The sequence below is a fragment of the Syngnathoides biaculeatus genome, chromosome 17, assembly GCF_019802595.1.
Source record: "Syngnathoides biaculeatus isolate LvHL_M chromosome 17, ASM1980259v1, whole genome shotgun sequence".
NCBI lineage: Eukaryota > Metazoa > Chordata > Actinopteri > Syngnathiformes > Syngnathidae > Syngnathoides > Syngnathoides biaculeatus.
The window spans coordinates 4454162-4472463 of NC_084656.1; the positions used below are offsets into that span (position 1 = coordinate 4454162).

The window sequence follows — 18302 nt, forward strand, 5'->3', positions numbered from 1 at the left end:
TGGGGCGGACTACGTAATCGATCTCTCATAACGTAACAAAAGATCCGCGTACGAATGACAGGCGTGCTAAATGTGTCAATGTGCACGTCGGACGGCATCGGGCTGCTGCGTCGCTTCACCAGCGAAGGCTGAGCGTTGGGCTCGTGGACAGCAGCAGCTCTGAAGAATGTAGCCGACAATGCCTCACTCAGCCGTGTGTGACGACAACACAATAAAGCGCTCCAGTTGTTCATCACGTCCTGCGGCGGCTATGAACAACACCCTAAAACAACCCGGCTCGGCTCCATGATAAACCACCTCGGCGCCGAAAATGAGCCACAGCGGCCGGCTGCAATGAGCCACGAACTGACTATTAGAGCTTTTTTTTTTTTTAGGAAAAGACACAAAAGTCCTGCTCATCAGTCAAATGCAAAAGCTTGCTCGAAATAGACATGGAAAAATGCAACAGGGGATTTCCTTAGTGGTTGCAGACTAAGGACCGAGGGATTATAGAAATAATGACTGACGTGTGGCTCCGCTTATTTCACTGACACAGTCAGAGACAACCCTCAGCACATTGGCTGACATGAATGAATGCGACAAAAAGGCCCAGAAAGAAAACATAAAAAGCATCAATAATTAAATCTGTTAATTAATGCAACGTAGTGAAGAGGAAACTGGTGTGTTACATCTCAAAATCACGACTTTCACAGTATGCTACCATTCCCATGCTTCACATTAGGGTTGGTGTTCTTGGGATGGAACTCATCATCGGTCTTCCTCCAAACACAGTTAGTGGAATTATGACCAAAAGGTTCCATTTTGGTCTCATCTGACCACAAAACCTTCTCCCAAGACTGCTCTGTATCATTCAAATGGTCATTGGCAAACATAAGATGGGCCTTGACATGTGGTGGTTTAAGCAGGGGAACCTTCCATGCCAGGCATGATTTCAAACCATGACCTCTTAGTGTATTACCAACTGTCACCTTGGAAACGGTGGTCCCATCTTTTTTCGGGTCATTGACCAAGTCCTGTCGTGTAGTCCTGGGCTAATTCCTCACCTTTCTAAGGATCATTGAGACCCCACGAGGTGATATCTAGCATGGGGGTCCACTCCGATTGAGATTGACTGTCATGTTTAGCTTCTTCAATCTTCTAATGATTGCTCCAACAGTGGAGCTTTTTTTTCCACCAAGTTACTTGGCAATTTCTCCGTAGCCCTTTCCAGCCATGTGGAGTTGTACAATTTTGTCTCTGGTGTCTTTGGAGAGCTCTTTGGTCTTGGTCATGCTCCAAGTTTGAGTCTTACTGATTGCATGGGGTGGACAGGTGTCTTCATGCAGCTAACGACCTCACACAGGTGCATCTTATTCAAGATAATACATGGAGTGGAGGTGGACTTTTAAAGCCAGACTAACTGGTATTTGAGGGTCAGAAATCTAGTTGATAGATGGGTGTTCAAATACTTATTTGCAGCTGTATCATACAATTAAATCATTAAAAAATCATACATGTTATTTTTTGATTTTTCTTTTTAGATTATCTTTCTCACAGTGGACATTCACCGACAATAAAAATTTTAGACCCCTCCATGATTTCTCAGTGGGAGAACTTGCAATATAGCAGGCTGTTCAAATACTTATTTTCTTCACTGTATAGACAAACACAAACATTCACAACATCATTTAGTGGCAATCGAACCCACGCTGCTCGCACCAATATCAGGCAAGTGTACTGCTACCGCAAGTGTGACCCATGTAAATACTGTTTTTTGACCCTGGAATGGATTCAAGTGCTGGAAAAGTTTTAAAATAAGGGAAAATAGAATAATTTCAGAATCCACTATGTTTGACTCTTGCAGTTCCACAGTTCTTTACTTTTTTTGAAATCCCAATTGATCAGCAGCATTAAAAGCAGGGTGATAAACGCTTGACGATGTGTGCCACTGAGGTGTCAGTAAATGTATTTGCATCGCATCAGTAGTACATCAGTCACCTGGGAGCACCCGCAGCTCAGCATCTGTTCCCGTCCTTGTGCTGCCAGGGTTGTCTGCCAAACAGCGATACGTGGCTGAGTCTGGAGGCTGGACACGGCTGACCTGCAGAGAACCGGATGGCAGCACTGCCAGGCGAGATGAAGGGTCAAATGTCATCGGAAGATCGTCTCGGTTTTTCTGCCAGCGGATTATAGGTGCTGGTTCCCCTGAGACCTCACAACGTAGCAGTGCGGTGTCGCCAAGGTATGACGAGACTGACTCTGTGGGGACAACTACCCTTAGAGGACCTGGAAAGAGACAAGATGGAACAATTTACAAAATCTGCAAAAAAAGGAGTATTTAATAGTTCTGTGCCTTTACCTCATCAATAATCTTAATATTTATGAATTCATTCACTGGCTTTGCTACTTGTCTTTGTATTCTCAATTATTATTCTTTGTAAACTCATCTGTTGTATTTGACAAGTTAAGTCAAATATAACCTTGTTAGTGGAGGACCTAAACTGCTATAAACAGTACTACCACTGCTGGTGCTTATTTACAACTTAGAACTTTAATAATTATCTTTGCTACTCGCAAAAGTCAGCATTCAAATTTTGTGAATAATGTGGTTTGGGCATTTGGTGAGTACCATTGACCCCCAAACTGTCACGACCCATCGGTACAGAGGGAGGACCCAAATGCAAGACACCGGAGACCTGAAGGCAGTTCGGGAAAATTCAGTCAAAAGTCGGGGATCAGGCAGACAGTCAAGTGGGGCAGCGGTAATCAGGACGTCGGGCGTAGAGAGCAGGTCCGCGGGCAGCCAGGGGTCAGTAAACGGGAGATCAATCAGAGATAGCAGGAGTGTCAAAGGCATCAGGCTTACGGGGTCGGTCGCAGAACAGGGGGAGGAACCATATCAAAGTTCTGTTTATGTGCGTACGCACATGCGTGTGCTTTGCTTGAGTTCATTACGGTAGTTGCGAGGGAGCATTACTTGCGTTTATTATGGTATTTATATCCATGCTTTGCTTGAGTTAATTGTGGTTGTTACAGGTACTGTGACAACAAGCTTAGTGTTTGTGTGCGTGTGGGTCGATGACTAAGTGAGACAGGACTGCACAGCGGGAGGGAGAGAAGGAAAAAAAAGTGTGATGGTGTGTCTGGGGAAGAGTAGTTTGACTGTTCCTACCACCCGGCTCAGCTGTGCAACAGGAGAAGGAAGAATTAACCCAGAGCAGGATGACCTCAATACGGAGAAGACATCTCCTCTGCGTCTCCCGACCACGGTCACTTGACCGCAGCAGGAAAGGTTAGCATGGTATTTTTGCAAAACTGGCTTTAGCACTAAATGAAAACAGCTTGAAGTTTCCCAGTCGGATTGGGGTTTTTGAAGATGAGAATTTGTCAATTTTGCTCTTAAAATGCCAGGAAAAAATGCACAGTTAAACGAAAATAAGTGGATGAACACAGAACACCGGAGCTGAGAGCTCATTTCGTTTTGGAGTGCAACAGCAAGCCACTTCGCCTTTTATGTAGAGTTCTATCGCATTTCACAGCTTCAAATCTTCATCTCACTTCATGCTAGCATTAAACTGGGAATTTCCAAAAGGGATGAAATTTTGCAGTCACAAGTTACTTCACTTAAAAAAAAAAAATCACACAGAAAAGCAGATGAGGTTAAAAAAAAAAAAAAAAGAAGCATCCAGAGAATAATGCTTGCAAGATATCAAGTGGCTTGAAATGTTGCAAGGGCCAAAAACCCATACAATGAATGGTGATTTATTATAAAATGTTTTGGTGATGTCACTGAAATCTTGTGTCCCGAAAACCAAACTATTAGACAAATGGTATCAGACCTTGAACTGTTCCGTCACACTGTCGAAAAGAGAACATCCGACATTAGCATGGCTGATGACTCACAATTGCACCCAGAGCTCTAATTGTGAGCATTTTATCCATCCTTCTATTTTCTGAGCCACTTATCTTCACAAGGGTCACAGGAGTGCTGGAGCCTACCCCAGCTATCTTTGGGAAGGAGGTAGGGTATACCCTGAACTGGTTGCCAGCTAATCACAGGGCACATGGAGACAGACAATAGTCGCACTCATAATCACACCTAGGGGCAATTTAGAGTCTCCAATCAATGCATGTTTAGGAGGCAGGGAAAGAGACCGGGGTGCCCGGAGAAAACCCACAGAGGCACATGGAGAACATGGAAACTCCACATAGGAAGGACGGCAATTTGAACCCCAATCCTCAGACCTGTGAAGCTTTCGCTCTAAGCTACTCCATCATGCCGCCATGAGTGTTTTAGTGTTGCATTATACAAGAATTTTGAAATACAAGAAAAGACTTTGTTGAACTGGTAGTTTACCCACATGGGAGACCGCCCAATTTTATTTATTTTTTGATTACCGGTCTGTGCTCTTGGTACTTTGTAGGAGATGTTTTTTCCTATCATGTTGGTGTGTGACGTTTACAATAAAGCTGGTTGAGCAAAAGGTATGTGCGTGATGTTCATGTGTATTATGTGGCGCTTGGGCTCTTTCATGTATATGATATGGCTCTTTGCTGGAACACAGTTAAAAATGTGGCTCTTCATCTCCGACTGGTGGGCCACCTCTGTATTACATGGTAATATGCTAGCCTCAAAACAATGTTTTTTTACAACGTAACTTCTGTCAGCTTTTAGTAAAATACAGTGCCGTTAAAAAGGATTTGGTCCTCATTTTTTAATGGAATATATTATAATTTAATAACAGTTTCTTAATATGATATTATTATACTATATAATACATAGTATGTGCCCTGTGATTGGCGGGTAACTATTACAAGATGTACCCTGCCTATGGACCCAACTTATTCCAGTTTTTGGGTTCTGGGGAAGTCAACACAGAACTCATATTTGCTTTCTGGCATACCCCTCACCCCACACACACCTCTGTATGGAAACAGGCACATTTTCAAATGTGTAAATGATAACGACTGCACATTTACGTCAAGATTTATTACGCACAGACAGAACGCAATATAAGATTTCTACTGAGTATTTTTAAGGTTTTTGATAGTTTTGGGGAATATTTGACCTGTGAAACTGAATAAATTCCATTCGGTTTCAGCCTGCTTCTTCCGATGGAGGTGTTTATATGGAGCACATTTGTTTTGTTTGCACTTCTAACCTGATTATAATTGGGATATAAGGCTCCACATGAATGTGACAGATTTTTTTTCCCATATATCAGTAGAGATATTTTCGCCTGTTCTTTCCTGCAGTGTTTAAATTCACCAAGATTGGAGTTTATTTTGCAGGTAAACTGCAACAAGTCTTCACCACCACCTTATGATCTATAATTATGCTATGTATTTAAGCCTTTTGTCTGATATGGCTAGTTGTCAGTTCGTTGTATGAGACTGCATTAGTTTGCCAGCTTCTTGTTGTGTATCTTCCTTGCTGTCACAGTCCCTGTTCCTGTGCCACAACAGCCAAGTCTCGCTAAGCCTTGTTTTTGGCTAATAGATCTAATGATGACTTTTTCATGTTTTTGAACCTTGCCTTTGTGCCTTTGCCTTTGTTGGATTGCCTTCCTGTGTATGACCCCTTCCTGGGATAAAACCAACCACAAAATCATGTTACTGCCTCAAAGTCGTCAAAGTCTGGATCCTTCCCTTTCTCCCATGTTCGTGACACAAACAGCGTTTTAATGTCATTCCATTTCAATCGAATTCAAATCTGGACTTTGGTGAGTTCATTCTAGAAAACTCAAGTGTTTTTGATCTTTGTCCTGCTGCAGAACCGAAGTACAGTAAAACTTAATGTCAGAAACTGAAGTCACAAATTTATGGGCAAAGAATTGTCTTCATTGATCAGATAAAGACATCCAGGTCCTGAAATAGCAGCTACTATTTACAAGGATTAAAAAAAACGAGTTTTCTACAACAGTTACCAGAAATTAAGCAATTTCATTAAGTCATTAAGATCTGCTAAGTACCGCATGTAATATTGCATAATTAAATTAAATTATCATATGAGATAAAATAAGGGAGGCACAGTTGCGCAGCTGAATAGCGTTGGCCTCACAGTTCTGAGGACCTGGGTTCAATCCCGACCTCGCCTGTGTGGAGTTAGCATGTTCTGTCCATGCCTGCACAGGTTTTCTCCGGGCACTCCAGTTTCCCTCCCAAAACCCAAAAACATGTTACATTAATTGGACACTCTAAACTGCCCCTAGGTATGATTGTGAGTGCAACTGTTATCTGTCTCTATGTGCACTGTGATTGGCTGGCAACCAGTTCAGGGTGTACCCTCGCTCCTGCCCAACGACAGCTGGCATAGGCTCCAGCACTCCTGTGACCCTTGTGAGGATAAGCGGCTAAGAAAATGTAGAAAATGAGTGCCTGGAGAAAACCCACGCAGGCAGGGGGAGAACATGCAAACTCTACACAGGCGGGGCTGGAATCGAACCCAAGTCCTCAGAACTTTGAGGCCAACGCTTCACAGCTGCTCCACCGTCCAGCCTCGTTCCTTGAAGCTTTACATCAGTATGTAGGCCTTCAAAACAAATATTTTTCAGAACTGATTATAAAAAAACTTAATGACAACTGAAGTCTTGCATTTCACAAAGGGGTCCAATGATTTTTCTCCTTTGTGAAAGTGACACAAAAAGAATGAATTAAATTTCCAACGATCATTAATACAGCTACTGTACGTGTCATGATCTGTGCCCTGCAGTTCCTCTGTGGAGTTTGGATTGCGCTTTGGATTGCCTTGCTTTTTCCTTCTCTCTCCAGACGTCATCACCTCCTCTTTTGTGCACCTGGTTTCAATCAGCACTCCATCACAGATCCAAGCATGCAGTGCCAGAGTATTCACACTCATTGGTGGTATACAGGCCTACTCTTGCATTTCTAACCTTGTGTTTGCAATGATTAGTTGATGACCCGCATACGCCCTAATCCTCTCATGTCTCCCATTCAATTACCTGCTCCAACCCCGCCATCAAGTGCTCCCACCTGCACACTCCTTGTTACAATGGACCACCATCCTGCCTTGGAAATACAGGCCCTGCACTGTCCCTAAATAAACCATTGTCAACTACTTGTTCTGGCTCAGTCTGCTTTTTGGGTCCAATCCGTTTGGTTACAAATTGGGACACTAAGTTTTGACACTCATTTGTTTGACTTGAGAAATGAACCTGTAAAGCATATAAACGTAGGAAGGATACATTATATTTCTGAATTTTTTTTTAATGATTTCATTTTCTTAGTCGTGAATAAATCATAAAGTTAGTTCCTAATCTCATATGATCAAGGGCAACGTTGCCAGATTTGCAGGACCAAAGTGTGAAGCAGTGCATTTAGAGCAATCTTTAGTAAAATATGAACATGATCACACAGAATAAAAAGTAAAGCGCCAAAGAGAATTGGAAGAGAGCAGGAGAAACAGGTCCAAAAACTGGAAGGAAAAGGAGGAGGGGACATGAAAAGAATGAGTGAGGAGGACTTTGGGGGTGAAAAACAACATCAAGTCGGAGAAAGAAGCTAAACCTGATTATAGCTTCACTTCAGCCTCCGAGCTGCCAGCCATCTGTTGTAGGAGTTGTTGTCTCCCAACAGTTTTTATACTTATTTGGCAAATACGCTACAATAAATCAAATAGATAATAACATGCAAATCACAGAAAACTGACACAAGCAGTAGAGGGATATTGGGCAGAAGTTGCTCTGAATATCTACCTTGGGAACAATTATTATCTACATTTGCCGGTGAAACTTTAGCCCTTCTCCGCCAGCTGCATTTAATTGAGATTAGTCAAAATCCACAGAGAGTTGACCACTAATTAGGAATGGAAGGAATATGGGATGCTCAGATGTCAACTGAATTCAGCAGATTCAGATGCTTCTTTTATAATGTGTACCAGGCAAATATTAGGTGGGGCAATTGTGAAATGGGAAATCAAGAAAGTGAAAATGTTTTTCTTTGCCAGTTTGTATATAATTTAGATATTCTATATTCTTCCCATGTCCCCTTAACATAACAAGAAGCTTCAAAACATTTGCAATGGTGAAATGCAATGCGAAAATGTGAAACAGAGGTCTCCTTTAATCTCCACCGTACACACCCACTCGGTGAGTGTTCAGTGTTGCTAATTAATTCCCACTTTACAGTTGTCTTTGTTTGCATAAACAGAGACGCCATAGCTGCTAATTGAATTTTTAAGTCTCCTCTGCTCATTAGCATTTTGCCTTGTAATGTATTATTTGACCCTACTGTTGGTTCTAGGCAGTTTTTTTTTTGTCTTCTTTCAGGTTTACCATAGATTTTTTGTCCATTTCACATCTTTTTATAGCTCATACTTTAAGGCATATCAAATAAAAAGACATTAGAAAAAATATTCCCAGTCTAGCTCCAGTAAGTCAGTAAGTACATAAAATCAACCTGAAAATTCTAATTTGTTCACATTTGCAAATGTAGAGATGTGAAGTGGAGAGAATGTACTTTTTTTTTAAATGAATTCTATCCAGATATCTATTTTCCAACTTAAATAAAAGGACATACAGTAGGTTTGTTATTAAATTTAAGTAAATGCATTTCTTCAAAATGTGTGCAATTCTTTACAAAAAATGTAAATAATAATGAAAAAGATGGTATTTTAGTTTCAATGGGATTAAAATCAAACTTTAAGGCATTTCAGACCTTTAAAAAAGCATAGAAAAGAATAAAATAATGACATGATCACTGTTCAGTCATGGTGGAGATCCATCCATCCATCTTCTACCGCTTTTTCGGGACGGGTCGCGAGGGCAGTAGCTTCAGCAGGCATACCCAGACTTCCCTTTCCCCTTCCACTTCTTCCAGGTCTTCCAGAGGGATCCTGAAGCGTTCCCAGGCCAGTCGAGACACTTAGTCACTCCAGCATTTCCTGGGACTTCTCCGCGGTCTCTTTCCGGTGGGACATGCCCAGAACACTTCACTAGGGATGACTGAGCTTCTCTCCCTTTCTCTAAGAGAGAGCGCGGACACCAGTCTTCTTCTTTTTCTCTTGGCTTGTCCCGTTACGGGTTGCCACAGTGTGTCATCTTTTTCCATCTAAGCCTACCTCGTGCATTCTCCTCTCTAACACCCACTGTCCTCATGTCCTCCCTCACAACATTCATCAACCTTTTCTTTGGTCAAAGAAGCCCAACGCCTGGTCACCCTGCAGAGGAAAATCATTTCTGCTGCCTGTATCCAGAATCATCTTCTTTTGGTCATGACCCACAGGTCATGACAACAGGTGAGGATAGAAATGTAGATCGACTGGGAAATTGAGACCTTCCCCTTAGCGCCCTCTTGACCACAACGGACCAATACAAAGTCCGCATTGCTGCACATATCTGCCAGTCGATCTCCCACTCCATTCTTCCCTCACTTGTGAACAAGACCCGAAGAAACTTGAACTCCTCCACTTGGGGTAGGATCTCATCCCCAACACAACTGAGGACCATGGTCTCAGATTTGGAGGTGTTGATTCTCATCCTAGCCACTTCACACTCGCTGCAAACGGCTCCAGTGAGTGTGAGGTGAGGATATCTGCAAAGAGCAGAGATGCGATGCTGAGGCCACCAAACCGGACCCACTGTACACCTAGACTGCACCTAAAAATTGTGTCAATAAAAGTTATGAACAAAATCAGCGACAAAGGGCAGGCTTAGCAGAGTTCTACTCTCAACAGAAACGAGTCCGACTTACCGCCGGCAATGCAGACCAAATTGACTCCAGTTGTGCAGGGACCAAACAACCCATATCACAGAGTACAGTAGCCCACAGTCCATAAAGACCCCCACAGGACTCACCAAGGGACACGGTTGAAGGTATCCAAGTCCACAAAATACATGTAAACTTGTTGGGCGAACCTCTATTCACCCTCAAGGACCCTGCCGAGGGTGTAGAGCTAGTGTACTCTTCCACAGCCAGAACAAAAACCACATTTCACCTTCTGAATCTGAGATTTGACTTCCTGATGGACCATTCTTTCCAACACCCCTGAATAGACCTTACCAGAGAGACTGAGGCCAACTCTCACCAGAAATGAGTCTGACTTATTGCCCGCAATGTGGACCAAACTTGGACACCGGTCGTGCAGGGACCGAATAGCCTGAACAGATGGAGATGCATGTCTCTCTTACTCTTAGCCTATCCCAGCTGTCATTGGGCAGGAGGCAGGGCCCACCCTGAACCAGTTGCTAGCCAATTACAGGGCACATGGAGACAGATAACAGTCGCATTCATAACCACACCTCGGGGCAATTTAGAGTCTCTAATGTATGTTTTTGGGGATTTGGGAGGAAACCAGAGTGCTCGGAAGAAACCCACACAGGCACGGGGAAAACATACAAACTCCACACAGAACTGTGAGGCCAACACTCTACAGCTGTGCCACCATGCCACCCATTAATATTATTATCATCATCATCATCATCATCATCGAAAAGAAGAAGACTCTGCATCTTGCACATCTATTACTCTTATAAGGAATCATTCCTATTAACTGAATGTCACTTGTTCTTTGTTAGTTTGTTTGTTCTGAATGTCATACCAGGGCGGCACCTACTGCCTGAGACAAATTCCTTTTGTGTTGTTCCACACTTGGCCAATAAAGCTGATTCTGATTATTATTAAGTAATAAAAAGCCTTTAATAATCACATTAGAGACACAGAGGGAATTCTACCAAACATATGTGCGTTCATCTGAGATGACACGCTGTGGCGACCCCGAAAGGGACAAGCCGAAAGAAACTTACTTTTTTTTATCTATATTTATTTTAAATACACGTATATGTTCTTGTTGTCATGTGCTTGTCTGACTCAAAATTAGCCATTTGCTTGAAGAAACAGCTGCTTGTGAAAGCAATTCCTGCGAGGATGTCAGGATTTACTGTTAAAAAAAATCACTCAATAGTACGTTTACTGCATAGCACATCATTCCTCTGGCAAACAACTCACTTATCGTACTAATACATTGTGCTTCATCTGATCACAAACAAAGAATTACTCAGTTCATCAGTTGAGTCAACGAATCACTCTGTTGACGTAAATCCCTCCTCTGCCTGAGATGCGGTGCCTGATGCTGGCTGCTCATTGGTCAGTCGCTGAAGTGAGTGAAATTGCTGACGAGTGGCAAATCAACTTCGCCCCCGCCTTCATGCTGGCTGCTTATTGGTTATTCACCGAATATACAGAGGTAAGCAACAGAAAGCTTCAACTGTTCCGTTTCCACGTCAAGGAAACTTGCTCGCTTCACACTGGCAGGTGGCGGCAAAAAGAAAGAATCATTTCAGGATTCGGTTCAGCTTGTTCACTAAAAAGATTTCCAAACGTATCCACGCTAATGCGCTCTGTGATTGGCTGGTGATGATACCAGAGTGTATAACAGTGTTAACTACAATAGGTCCCAGTGCACTTGCAGGCCAAATGAGGCCAAGGTTGGAAAATGGAAAAGAATAGATTCGCCATATTGTGTGAAGCTCTAATTATGCAAATAGTTTTTTCAGTGCTATCGTAATCCGTTCATCTACTCTCTACTATATCTGTATTGCAGTTATTTTAGACCATAGCTAAGTTTTTTTTTTCACATTTTGTCATGACCCTGCCGTTCCAGCCCTGGCTGGGCGGGTGCCAGCAGACAGGCGCTAATTAGGAGGCGCGCACCTGCGCCTCATCCCCGCTGATTAACCCCTGTACTTACAGGACCCAGGGGACGACTGGTCTTCGCCAGATCGTTGCCTTGCATGCCTCGTTCCCGCACTTCCACATTCCTGACGCCAACCTCCCGTGTACCGACCAATGCCTGTCTCCCGACCTACCCTGTAAGCCTGTCGCTACTGTTCTTGCTGTTTGTGCTGACTGACTCCCCGGTTACCGACTCTGGAACGAATCAAGAATTTCTCCTTCCCGCTTGCCTGACACCTGAGTAGTGCATTTGGGTCAGCCCTCGAGTCCTGGTTATGACACATTTTAAAGGAGGGTTGAATTGGGATTAATCACTGAATGAGGGTTGGATGCTGCAGGCATGTTGGATAGAGGGATTTGTATTATTTTCTATTACATGTTCTGTGAAAGATTGTGTGTTGCACTGTGGTCCTTTTTTTTTTAAAGGAGAAGGTCGTTTGGATTAACAATGTATCCGATAGTTCATGTCATATTTACTGTACCCTGAAAAATTGAGGTTAATCCTCTATCATTTAATGGTGTTTTGAGAAGATTTTTTATCGGCAATTATGAATTTTCATGGGCGCCACCATTTTGGCACGTCACATGACGTGATGTAACGTATTACGTGCCCCAACAAAGGCTCGCTTATGTTGGGACACAATCATGGACGGCGCTGATTTCTCAGATTTATCCTCATCTGATAAAGAAATAGGAGTATCAGTTGCTCGGGAAGACGGAGGAATACGTCCATACAGATTTGAACCTGTGGCTGCAAATAATGTTGAATATTCGGATGGGTCTTTGGACGGGAATTACGTGAATTTGACTACGTGGAGGCCGACGCGCGGGACACACCATTCATCTATTCTATTGATTTTGGAGTGCGTTCAGGTCAGCCAGCAGAGGACTGCACTGAGGATAACCAAGTGATAATGAAATGATCTTTGGCTTGGTGAAAGTTAATACAGCTGGTAAAATGTTGGCCTTACAGGTCTGAGGACCCTGGTTTTTTTTTCGGGTGGAGTTTTGTGTGTGTGTGTGTGTGTGTGTGTGTGTGTGTGTGTGTGTGTGTGTGTGTGTGTGTGTGAGTGTGGAGATTGTGGAGTTTGCATGTTCTCCCGTGCCTGCGTAGGTTTTCTCCGGGCACTCCAGTTTCCGGTACTTAAATGATTCTTTTTCTTACCGGGCAGAACATGCCACCGAACATTCTGCAGATTATTTCTACCCGAATTATGGCAAAATTTCGCAATATTGTAAGATATTTTACCATGTCCAATCGTGGTGGTATTGCATGTGAAGACACTACAAACCGGTGATGATTTCTTTGTGCATGTACATCACAATGAAAAAAATTTTGTCAAAACACCACGAAATGATAGTGGATTAACCTCAAATTTTCAAGGTACAGTACATATGACATGACGTATCGGATACATTGTTAATCCAAAAGACCGGTCTTCCCCTTTAAGAATGAAAGGTACGATCTAAATAAAATATTGATTTATCTATCAATTTTCAAGAGTTTTGTGCTCTCCTCATTAAGTTTGTCAATTGTTAAAAGTAAGTTTAGCATTTTTTTTTCTTTCAAACTTAAATTCAAGTTTATCCTTTCAAGATGCCTCAACATATGGTGGCCAAAAAAAACCCTTTTATCTTACCAGCCACAGTGACTCTTGCAGTCCTGCTTACAATACTTCCTAGTCCTTCAAGTGTGGAGAGGCACTGGTACTCCCCTTCATCAGGGCGGTGGTGTCGCGAGTGCAATATATTCTGAACCAGCAGCGATCCATTGGCCAATTCCTGCCGCCGTTCATCCACCAGAGCACTGAGTAGCACGCCATCCTTCCGCCATGTGATGGTGGGTGTTCCGGGTGCCATTTCTGAGTGTGCCTGGCAGTCGAGCTGTAGCACATCACCTCGCACTGTCACCGTGTCTTGAGGCTCCTTAGTGAATTTGAAGTCTACGAAGCCTCCAGGACTAATTGAAGAGGAAGATGAAGGGGCCACTGGGGCTGCAGCCAGGGAAAAGAACAGAGGAGAACACATAAGATATAATAAATTGGAAAACACAAAGAGCTCAAGACTTGTAGAAAGCCAATATGCATCACTAAAACAAACACTGTTTATTGAAACAACAGATGTGTCCTACTTTACTGCTTTCCTATCAACATGTTTTATCAAACTACACTTGGTGCTCATTTTGTAGCACATTAATGTTTAGCTAAACTGCTCCGAACAAGGTGTTGTTTACAGCTAAGAGCCAATTTGTATCCCAGAGGCTGCCTCATATTCGATCAAGCCACAATTGGAATGGTAGCAGACCATAAAGAGATTGTTAGACAACAAAGGGAGTAAAACACCAAGGAAAAACTATGGCTCTGGTGACGTTTTATAGATTTTGTAATAAAAGCTGCAGGTGAATTGAAGGTACAGTTTGATTGCTTCTAATAGGACTCTCCTAAAGTATCTAAAATGGTGAATATGAGCTAAATCAGTACTTCGTGTAGTGTTTACATTAATTCATATAGTGTTACCAGCTTGGAAACTTTTCCTGATTTAATAAAACTTAGAATACACAGTACAGTATATCGTTGGAAGCAATATTCAATTGGAAGAGATAAAAAGTAATGCAGCAAAGACAGTTAAAGTACATTTACATCTTGAAATTCTCTCTCGGAGACTCCTGCTTAATAGAGCACCACCATACTATCGCTATCAATCAATTTTCTGAGGTGCTTATCCTCACGAGGGTCACGGGAGTGCTGGAGCCTATCCCAGCTGTCATTGGGCAGGAGGTGGGGTAGAGAGTGAACTGGTTCCCAGCCTGTCATGAGCCAGAATGGACCATGGCCAAGAGGGGGGTGGGCTGGCCACTGCTTTGGGCGGTCTCATTTCTGACAACTATCAATGGTCACAGCTGTTTCGCATGAGGCAATGTGATTAGACCAAGTATTTAAGTTGGAGTTTTGTCACTGCCATTTGCCAGTCCGTTGCCTTGAGTTAGTGAGTTGTCTCCAATGCCAGCAGGAATCTCCACCACCGAGAGAAAGTGTACCGAGAGCTGTCCTCGTAAAAGCGATTCTGTGCCACCATAGTTTAGTTCCGTCTTAGTTCATGTTTCCAAGTTTGCCTCTTACTCATCAGACCTCGCTTTATGTTTTTGGACTTTGCTTATAGTCTAGCCTTGTTGTGCCCTTGCCTACGGACGGCTTACAATGTGTATGACTTCAGCTTTGAATAAAACTACGCCTAACATCATGCCCTCGTCTCAGAGTCCTGCATTTGGGTCCAGCCCCGCACTGTTGGTTCATGACGCAGCCAATTGGAGACTATCTGGAGACAGACAACAGTTGCACTTACAATCACACCTCAGGGGAATTTAGAGTCAAGTATTAATGCATGTTTTTGGGACGTAGGAGGAAATCGGAGTACATGGAGCAAACATGTAAACACTACACAGGTAGGGCCAGGATTTGAACACCGGTTCTCAGAACTGTGAGGCCAACGCTTTACAGCTGTGCCAGCGTGCTGCATGTCATACATAATTCCAAAATTGAATAACCAAAGCAATGTCTTGAAGTGAAAACACTCGCCAATTTGTGATGTTTTTTTTTTAAATTCCTCTTGTTGCAATGTATTTTATATTCTTTTTGTAATCCGCTCAAATCCCACCCTGCTCCTTTTAAGACTTTTTCTAAAACTTTTTTCATTTGAAGCACCAGAAGAAAGTGTTCCCACTCCATGAGGTGGATACGCTCAAAGGATTTAAAAAAAAAAGTTACCTGCCATTATTACAAGAGTACTGTGCATTACATAAAGAACACTAAACAGCAATGAGGATACCTGATTAAGATTAAACTTCTTCTCATGAAAAAAAAGTACAGAACTGTACCATACACATCTCTCGTATGTGTACTGTCACGAGCAAGCAACATGAGGTAGGATCAAAGTGCAGGACTTCGAGGCAGGTAGAAGAGTTTTGAGGGTAGTTTAAAGGTCAAGTGTCGTCAAACGGATGATTTTTGGTATATTATTAATGAAAAACCCACACCCAATATGGTCCCATGTGTTATTTCACCACAAAACATGATTTTGACGTATGCAGCTTTTTGTAACTCCCGCCATGAAAATCCTCTCGAGGGATTTGTTTTCGAGAAGAAGCAGGAAGTGACGTACAAGACGGAGGCGCCCCCTAGTGGACTCGTTTGTTTCCATTATTTTTACCTCCGAGAAGGTAGCACGTTGTTCCTTCGTGTTAGCCAAAATACGGGCTCATTGCATTGCTGGACATTGCTTGAACACTCGGGAGAAGGGAATTACCCTTCATAAGTTTGAAAGAGACCCTGTTCGTTGTGAAAAATGGATTGCACGGGTGCAGAGGACGAGAGCTTCGTGGGTTCCAAATAAAAGCTAAAAAAAAAAAAAATAATAGTTTGGGGCGGACCACGTAATCTGTCTCTCTCATAACGTAACAAAAGATCCGCGCATGAAATGTGTCGATGTGCGCGTCGCCCAGCTAACAATGTCTCGCTCAGCCTCGTCTCGGAAGTGCTTGTCGCGTACTGCGGCCACTTTGAACATACCCCTAAAAGCAACATAGCTCGGCGCCACCCCCTCCTTATATACCATGGCGGCCGAAACTCAGCCACACCAGGCTGAGGCGCCGCGTTCGGCGGTCACATCTTCCGCGAAGGCTTCACGTCGGGCTTTGCGACGGGGGCGGCTCTGAAGAATCCAGCCGAGAATGCTTTACTCAGTCGAGTGCGAGTGTGAAGCGCGCGGGCTCGACTGTGAACACAAAGCATCAACCGCTCGGCTCTGTCATAAGCCACACCGGCCGGCTGCGATGAGCCGGAATGGCTCATCTCCGCCGCGGAAGTGGATTGGATGGGATTCGGTTTGGCCGTGATTTCATATCATCTGAATATGGCTCGAAACAGTAGTGTAATATTGCCCTGAGGGCTCGAAACAATCGTGTAATATTGCCCCGGTAACTTCATTCGGTTGTGTGGTGTATTCCTTTTTGAAAAGAGCTTCCGTGTTAGAAGGGGCTTTGGAAAAATCCGAAAATCTCTGTTGTTCGACTTCCATAAAAGCAGGCACTGAGCGTTTTCAACGGCGGAAGTGCGATGTCGTCAAAGACGGAGGACGGGACTAATATGGTGACCACTTGGATGTCGAGGGACACTCAATTGCGCAACTTTGTGCATGGATGACGTGCTCTCCGCTCACTTTTTTTTTCGTATAGACATTGAAGTGAATACTGTTATATGTAGTTTTCATTCCAATATCTATTTTAGAATGTTTATAGGGATGTCACCCCCACTTTAATAACAGCGGTCATACACAGGTGAGCAATCCAAAAATCCAGAAACGAGGTCTGATAACTATGAGGCACAACTTGAACAACACTTGAATAGGTGGCACAGAAACGCTGTAACAAGGATGGTACTCTTACAATGAGCTTGCATACTTACACACAATGCTGCAGTGTCAACCACTACTGACAATGACAAACACAAGCCTTATATGTCTGGCCGAATTAGCAACAAAGAGGTGCAGGTGAGGGGCCCCTGACAGTGTACTGTATATACAGGGGTTTATGATTGTGATAATATTTTGCAGTGGTTGCCTATACACTGCTGCATCATGGAAGAGTGTTTCAAATATTGGTTAACCATAGCAACTGTGTCAGAAACGTTCCAAGACTGATGTGACACAAAATATATTTCAAACCCCGGAGCCAGCTAAAATGTATACCTTGTTTGAAACGTCTCACTTTTTTAGATTGATAAAACATTGAGAGAGAAAGTGAAAGAGCATTAAAACATTTCATGATCCTGGATGGTCTTTTTATTACAAGTCTTCTAATAAATATGTAACACCCTGCGAGTTTTTTCCTTTCTGAATAAATCTGATGACAGTCTCCACAGCAGAGAACATATATGTTATAAATTTAACATGTAGCGCATCAGTCTGCAAGATGGGATTGCATTGCAATAAACCACTTTGTTTTCATGTTTTCATATATAATATAATCGTGCAAAAGGCTCAGATTGCTGTGATCTACAGTGACTATGTCTCCTCTTCTATTTGATGTTGACGTAACTAAAAGAGGCTTTTATCTGGATCAGAGAAGCAGCATGTATGGTCAAAGGTGCCACTCTGCGCCTGTGGTGTTCCTAGAAAGTAAATGGAGGTTTAGTAAAAGAACTCATACCATTGAACACTATTGATTTGAAAAGAACAAACATCAGAAGTGAAGCCTAAAAATATCCTCTTTAATTTTTCTGGTTAATAGAGATTTGTCTTTAGCTTATTTCCAGGAATAGGTTGAAAGGCTCAGTCATCACTGCACCAATATGCCAATTAAATAAACTGAAGCCACATCATGATTTCCTTCGTGATTAAACAATTAGCAAATTGAACCAAACTTAACCTTCAAATGAAAACTAGCCCAACGCCTTTGGGAAACATGGTCACATTGTTAAACATTAACTATATAGGTCTATTTATAAGAAAACAGCAACAGGGGCTCTGCATCCATGACGAGTCCAAATCTAGCCAAGAACTTGACACAACCCAGAGATGGTCATTTCTTGTATCAGCTGACGCCAGTGCATTTAGAAGTGGGACGTCTGCGCTGGTGT

The 18302-nt window shown here is 42.9% G+C and overlaps 1 protein-coding gene across 1 annotated transcript in view; it reads right to left on the bottom strand.

Annotated features, from left to right (window-relative positions):
* dcc (DCC netrin 1 receptor) overlaps nucleotides 1-18302 on the bottom strand; it is a 312064-nt gene that overhangs the window by 282853 nt on the left and 10909 nt on the right. The window contains exons 3-4 of the mRNA XM_061802018.1: nucleotides 13311-13664; nucleotides 1978-2265 (exon numbers count right to left, since the gene is read on the bottom strand). Coding sequence (XP_061658002.1) covers nucleotides 1978-2265; nucleotides 13311-13664 — 642 coding nt within the window. The remainder of the gene's footprint in view (nucleotides 1-1977; nucleotides 2266-13310; nucleotides 13665-18302) is intronic.